This window comes from Mus pahari, chromosome 16, assembly GCF_900095145.1.
Source record: "Mus pahari chromosome 16, PAHARI_EIJ_v1.1, whole genome shotgun sequence".
Lineage (NCBI taxonomy): Eukaryota > Metazoa > Chordata > Mammalia > Rodentia > Muridae > Mus > Mus pahari.
In genome coordinates, this window is record NC_034605.1 from 62,202,369 (window position 1) to 62,210,163 (window position 7,795).

The window sequence follows — 7,795 nt, forward strand, 5'->3', positions numbered from 1 at the left end:
CACATGGTGTGACGCTCACTCTCTACGTCAAGGAGTGCAGGGCACATGGTGTGACGCTCACTCTCTACGTCAAGGAGTGCAGGGCACATAGTGTGACGCTCACTCTCTACATCAAGGAGTGCAGGACACATAGTGTGACACTCACTCTCTACATCAAGGAATGGATGCTGCTGACCATTTGTTGCCATCTCAATACAACGTTCTCTCACTCAAACTTTTTGTTTTACTACCATCATGACCACCTAAAAGAGCAACTTCTGTGTACAGACGAAAGTCAGCTTATAAAAAGCGTTTCCAGGAACAATATGCAGACAAAAGATCAGATGTTCACCAAATACAAACACATGTAAGTAACTTAATCACTGTTAGCAAGATGAAGTGCATCCCATCTCTCGAACCTCAGGATCTAACCGTAGCAGAAAGCAGGGCCACTGAATATATAATCAGTCAGGATGAGATCATTTGGAAGGGAAGTGGGCTCTTGACTGGTGTCCTCAGAGATGACCATGTAACGCACACACGCGCACACACACACACACACACACACACACACACAGAGACTATCATCTCCTAAGGCCGAAAGGGAAGGTAAGAAGCCACCACTACCCAGGACTGCTGAGGACTTGGCAGCAAACCTTCAAACACTAACAACAAGACAGGAGGACATGCTCTCCCTCAGCCTTCCGGGAAAGTGAGATGGGGCTTCCAAGCTCTGGGCCTGTGTGGGCAGTAAAGGCCTGTTGACTCCAGCCACCAAGTCAGCTGGGAACTGACATAATGCACTGAATACAGCTACTTACTCACTTTCAGTTTCTCGTCTTTAGCTAACACTTTTCTTTGAGGAGGGGGGGAGGACAGAGTGAGTGAGAGCACACACACATAAGTGTGGGCACATGCCTTCAGAGGTCATCTCCGAAGCTGGAGTTAAGGCAGTTGTGAACTACTGGGCATGCGTGCTAGGAACTGAACTGCCAGGTCTGCGACCCATTCAGCTAGTTCTTCAGTCCAAACTGCAAACCCTGAGTGAGGAAGTGTTCCTCCAACTAGCAAGAGTTGACACAGGCTTGAGCCAGATGGCAGGTGCTTCTGACAGCTTCTAGTACAACTAAGGATTCTGTTGATGTTTATTCTCCATGCTGAAGGTGAAAGTCTCACATCAGTGGCACCGAGCATGCTCCACAGAGACATAAATTAACAGGACTTATCGACCTGCGATCACCATCAATACTGTGACCAAAGCATTATTGAGAATGTAATAAACTTCAGCATAAAAGACTCTGGACCTCTATGACACAAATAAACCAGTGTCAACCTCTACAAAATACTTAGAAAATAATATGGATTTATTGAAGTTGTAAAGAAAATTTTAAATAAACAGTCCATACTGTTTTTAACAGATTTCTCTCTCTCCAAGAGTTTTCCAGTTTTCCTACTCCCCACACAGAATAATATTATAAGAACCCAAAGGGTAGCCTATGAGCAGTGAGGAAAGAAGTTTATGTCTGGTTACTAAGGAAGCTAGTGCACCTACGTCCAGCCGGAAGTCAGTTCTAGCAGTGACCTTCGGCATGAGGTAGGCCTGAATACAGCCTGACCGTTCTCCTTGTGGGAGGAAAGACACTGAAGAACACAGCTATAATAATGTCCTGGATTGCCTCTTCTGGACTAATAGTTACCTAAAGCCAGAGAGGAAAGGAAGCCCTGAAGGGAAGCTTCCGGTGGCAGAGGGATGGCTTCTCTGACCCTTTCCCTTTTGAGGAAAGCACTGAGATGGAAGAACAACTCAAGTGCCAGATGTCCTTAACTAGGGTAAAAAAGGCCACATGTCTAAAAAGTGGCAATAGGACATTGATGTTTGGCTAGTGCATGGTGTAAAATAAATGTCAACCTTTTTTAGGTTCTTTTAAAAATACAAGGAGAGGCACAGCCATGTGGCTTAGCAGGTAAAGTCACTTACTGATAAGCCAGGCGACCTGAGTTCAATTCCCAGGACCACATGGTGGAAGGAGAGGCTTATCCATGCAGATTGTTCTCTGACCTCCACGTGAACAGCATGGAACACACCTGAGTGCGTGCGTTCATGCGTACGTATACACACACACACACACACACACACACACACAAATTTAAATACCTGTGGAAATAAAAGGATAATTTAGATAGCTACATTCTTTCCTCAGAAACTTTCGGTCTAGGATTCTACACAGTGGTCCATTGTAACACTTCCTTTTGGTTTATTTGTGGTGCCACATTCTGAACCCAGGACTGAATGGGCAGTCTCTCAGGCACCACTGGCCTACACTTTAAACATAACTGTGAAATGTTCTGCTTCTCCTATGAACATTTCCTATCAGCTGTCATAACATGGAAACAATGGCACCATGTACACATTACACAGGAAGGCCATGGTCCTTACACCACAGATAAATAATGTACTTCTTTATATACTAAGGGGGAGCAGAGCTCACGAGCATAACACAAAGGCATGGATCTGATCCCAGAACCATTAAAAAAGAGCCTTGTGGACATCTAGGGCTCATTCACACATAGCTGTCACAGTGCTTAAGTAAACAAAATGTTATCTTCATAAGCACATCTGTGTAAATCCCTGTGATGTGTAGCAGACCCCATGCTATCTCCTCTGAGGGAAATGGCAGGGTAAGCAGCTCACTCAGAACTGTGGGCCAGCTAGTGGTGGGTCGACACTAAGCTGCAGGCCTAGCCGCCTCCACAGCCCACGGCACCGCTCTTGCTGTGACGTGGGTATCACTAGCTGTGACACCCACATTTTCTTTTGTTGCATCTTACCAGCTCTGTTAGAACTGTCAATGATGTTTGCATATGGAAACATGTGGCACCACCCTACCAAATACTGAATTAAGTCATTATATGTACAATCAATCTCACTACGTATTCTGATTTTTTTATTTCCTTATAGAGAGGCTCTCCCAATGTATCAGACTAGCCTCCAACTAGCAATATTTATGCCTTAAATCTCCACATGCTTGGACAACAGGCACCCGTTACTTAGGCCTTTATTAAGAAAAAATAAAGACAAAAAGAAAAAGTTCAAACACTCTGCATGCACCCTGCTTGTTAACAATAAAATGTACAGGCTAAGGACATGGGTCAGCAGTTAGGAGCACATAATGCTATGAAGAAGGCCAGAGTTTGGTTCTCAGCACCACATCAGGTAGTGCACCTGGAAGTCCACCTCCAAAGGCACCTGCATGGATGCACATACATGCATAATAGTAACAAAATAAAACATTAAAATAATAAAGTTCAAATATTTCATGTTAACATGTTTGTCTTTATAGACATTTCATAGCTAAAATTTTTAAAATTTTAAGTACTTATTTTCATTATTTTTAATCATGTGTATGGGGTGCTGTGGGCAGCTAAGTACAGTGCCTACAGAGGCTTCGGGAGAACACTTTCCTGTTTTAAGTGTTATATGTACATATTTGTATGGATGTGAGTACCATACGTGTGCAGGCTTATGAGTGGTTGTGGAGACCAGAAAGCACTGAGCCCCCTCGCTCCAGCAGTCACTGTCTTGAAGCCCCTGATCCAGCAACAGACTCAGGCAGTGGGAAGAATGAGTACTGAGCCATGACACAGCAGATGGAAGAAATACTCTGACAGACAGATACCTCGGCACAAGTGCCCACAACCACGACCTCTGAGACACTTAATTTAAAAATCTAGGCAAGCTACAAGTACAAATAAAGGACACACCAGTGTGCCAAGTCCTGTGCACACAATTACTTCATCCAGAATGTGACATATTTAAACATCACAGAGACCCCTCAATAATACAGCAGAACAATAGGCTATTTGTTATCTTTAAAGATTTATGATACAACCAACAAATAAAACTTACTTGAACCCTGATCCAAATAATCTAAGTATTAAGAAGATTTTTCATCAGCAGTCAAAAACAGGAAATGATATCAAGAATCACAATTAATATTGCTGGGCCCAGAAATGGACTGATGGGAATCTAAAGTCTGTGCCTGATGGGAATAAAGCTGAAGACCTTACACACCAAACACCACGGCAGGTCTGATGATGGGCAGTCAGACGGTGCAACAGATTGCAGAATGCTGGCCACTGCCGGGACTGAGCGCTCACATAACTACTCTACCTCTCCGGGAAGGCACACACTCCCTCCCTTAAGACTCTACACAACATTGGGTGTAACTTGTTTATTTCTCATCTAAACAAATCCATATGAAAGGATGGCTGCAGACAACCCAGGAGGATGGAGATTATTTTCTATGAAGGCACTAGTATCTTTGAAGCAGTGATGCTAGTTTCCAACCCTTACTTAACAGGGGTACATGCTGAAGTAGCCTATGAATGTACTGGGAGAGATGACCATACCTCAGAGAATACCTGTGGTTTACCCATCAGTCTCCAACAAAGCATGCAAACAGTACGGTGGCAGCAGCATAAAAGACAGGACAATGACGACGCACTGGCACTCACGGGGTAGGACACAGGGTGAGCCTTACCGTGAGCCTCAAACAAACAAACAAACAAACAAGCAGCCCTCCACAGCAGTACACTAAGTCTAACCCTTAGCACAATGTCCTTCATTTCTGAAGCTACAGGACCTATAAATTAATGAAAACACACACATACAATGTAACCTTAAGGTACACATACTCAGACACCCATACGCATCCCAAGACAGGAAACAATAAAAAGAATACCATGACCTGGACAAAACAGGAGTGTGTAACTTTCAGACAGTTGTAACGGTGAGGAGGATCGGTCATCGAGAGCTGAGCACGGTGGGTGAGCATTAGAGTAGGCACTCAACAAAGGCTTCAGAGGATGACGCTGGACACAGCCCAGCCCCTTGCACAGGGCCACCAGCTTCAGTCGTTGCCTTTAAAACACTGTACTTAACAAATTGAAATGTTTTAACTTAAACATTAAGCTTTCAATTAAGAACATCTTTACTACAAGAAATGACTACTTAAGACCTGGAGACTCTAGAGATAGCTGACCTCACCTGCTCAGGTACATGTCGGGGCAGCGAAGCTCTGAATGACTAAGGAAATACTTCCACTCGCATCAGAACATTTACTTACTTCATGAGAGCAGAATTCTTCTTACTGAATGGTCCAATGATTTTAAACATCAACTCAACAACTCCATTTTTACCTAAAGATACCGAGTTCACAGCTGAGAAACAAGAAAAAGACGCAAAGTGATTTAAATCTTGTGATAAATCCAAAATTACCCCAAAGTATATAGACAATATAAATGCAAGCTCCCCGGCCACTGTCAAGCTGAGATGTAGGGTGGGGAGGGGGGCATATTTTGCTTTGTTTTTATGAGAAGTTGGGAGCAACTAGCATTCCAAAAACAGTTACTATCAGATGACACCAGGAAAGTGAGTGTTGGGAATCAAAGACAAGAAGTATACAGGTTCTGCTCCAAGCAACCTGAGTACTGAGCACGGCAGAAAATGTAATTCATTTCTGTGTCATTTTCTTAACATAAAAAGAGTTGTAGGTCGTTTTATTCCACTGGGCACCCCCACTTCAGAGTGAGACCTGCGGCTTTCTGGAGACAGTGATGCCTGAGCTCATACCATACATACAGGAGTTGGTGTGGCAGGAGCTGGGTGGAGGTGAGGGTGGTTCTGCAGTCGCTCAGAAGCAGAGGTGCAGGGTGGACAACGTTAGCATGAAAGCCGTGGTATGAACATGTAGGGTGGACAACACTAGCATGAAAGCCGTGGTATGAACATGCAGGGTGGACAACACTAGCATGAAAGCCATGGTATGAACATGCAGGGTGGACAACATTATCATGAAAGCCGTGGTATGAACATGCAGGGTGGACAACGTTAGCATGAAAGCCATGGCATGAACATGTAGGGTGGACAATGTTAGCATGAAAGCCATGGTATGAACATGCGGGGTGGACAACACTAGCATGAAAGCCGTGGTATGAACATGTAGAGTGGACAACATTAGCATGAAAGCCATGGTATAAACACAGGACATGGCTGCAGGTGGAAGGGTGAGAAGAAAGCAAGGGCTTCCTGAGTTACACCTTTCTGCAGCAATGCCCAAGCAGCAGCAATGTACATGCGTACTTCAGCAGCCAGGGCGGAGCTCAGAGCACCCTGCAGATCCAACCTAGTGAGATGCAGGCAGGACCTTCACTAAAGCAACCCTGAGGAGGCAAACCACAGCATCAGGACTCTACAGAGAGACACAGTGGGAGGACTGTGTCCAGTACACTAAGTTCTGGACAAATGTTACATTGAAGAAATTACACAAGAACAGGGTTGGTAGGTTGTTGCCTTTCCTCCCAGCACTCAGAATGCAGAGGCAGGTGATCTCTCAATCTGAGGCCAGCCTGGTCTACAGAGAGTTCCAGCCAGGGCTACACAAAGACATCCTGACTGGAAAAAAAGCATTAAAAAAAATTTACACAGAAACCGTCTGCTAGCCTTCTACTGGTTACGTCAATAAATCACCACCAGAACTTGCAGCTCCTGTGTCACAGGGAAACATTCTCTCTGCTCTATCGCCGTGACCACTCTCACTGACACATTTCCAACACCTTCTTTCTCGGTTGGCTGCTATATTCAAAATGACTTCATTTTTAATTCAAATCAAGTTTTAATTTTTCAAACATTTTCTGTCTTTCCTAATTCTTGTTTTTCTTTTCTGTTTGTTGTTATTGGTTGCTTTCTTTTGTTTTCAAGACATGGCTTTCTCTGTTTCCTGGTTGGCCTGGCACTCGCTTTGTACAACAGGCTGGCCTCACATTCAAGAGAGGTTTGCCTGCCTCTCCCTCCTGAGGGCTGAGATCTAAGTCATATTTTCTTTTTTCTTTTCCTAACTCCTCCCTCAATTTTTCTGTTTCCGTGTTCTTACCTCTGTTAGTTAAATCCCAAATTTTTCCATTTCCTTACAATTTTCCATTTCTTTACATCCTTTTCAGGCATAGGTGCTTGTTCCTTTTCTGAGTACACTCTCAATGAAACTGAAAGCGCACACACATGCACACATGGTCTATACTTTATTTCTAATTTGTGTGTGTGTGTGTGTGTGTGTGTGTGTGTGCACATGAGTGTACCTATGGAGACCAGAAGTCAATTTCAAGTGTCTTTTCTATCGTTCTGCATTTTTTTGACAAAGGATCTTTCCTTGTATCTACAGTTCAGTGATTCATTAAGACAAGCTGGGTACAGGCTCCAGCCACCCCACCCCACCCACCCACCCACCCCCACCCCCCCCGCAGCTGTTCCCCTATGCTAGGGTTATGGGCAAAGGACACTAGGTATCAAAGCTCAGGTCTTCATGCCTGTACAACAAGTACTTTTCTAACTGATGAACCATCTCCCCATGGTTCATTCATTTCACAATCAGAAGTCATACAGGAACTGTAACTATGGTGGTTTAAAAGACCCAAAAGACCCAGAGGGAGTGGCATTATAAGGAAGTGTGGCCTTACTGGAGCAAGTGTGGCTTTGTTGACAGTATGGCACTAGGTCTGATACACTCAAGCCAGGCCTTGCGTGGCCCGTTTGTTCTTCCTGCTGCCTAGTGATAAAGATGTAGAACTCTTAGCCCTTTTGCCATCACCATATCTACCTTCATGCCACCATGTTTCCCATCATGATAATAATGGACTAACCCTCTGAAGAGTAAGACTTAGTCCATTACTGTCATGATGGGAAACTATCATGCATGCGGTAATGGACATTTAGACTCTTTACTCTTTTTTTTTTTTTTTTTTTTTTTTTTTTTTTTTTTTT

General features: G+C 44.0%; 1 protein-coding gene across 9 annotated transcripts in view; it reads right to left on the bottom strand.

Moving 5' to 3' along the window:
- Agtpbp1 (ATP/GTP binding protein 1) overlaps positions 1 to 7,795 on the bottom strand; it is a 120,784-nt gene that overhangs the window by 77,464 nt on the left and 35,525 nt on the right. For all 9 annotated transcript variants that reach the window (XR_003845370.1, XM_021215450.2, XM_029547301.1 and 6 more), the window contains exon 8: positions 5,106 to 5,199. Coding sequence is in view for 8 of the 9 variants with exons in the window: in XM_021215450.2 (XP_021071109.1) it covers positions 5,106 to 5,199 (94 nt within the window). In the remaining variant the exon portion in view is untranslated. The remainder of the gene's footprint in view (positions 1 to 5,105; positions 5,200 to 7,795) is intronic.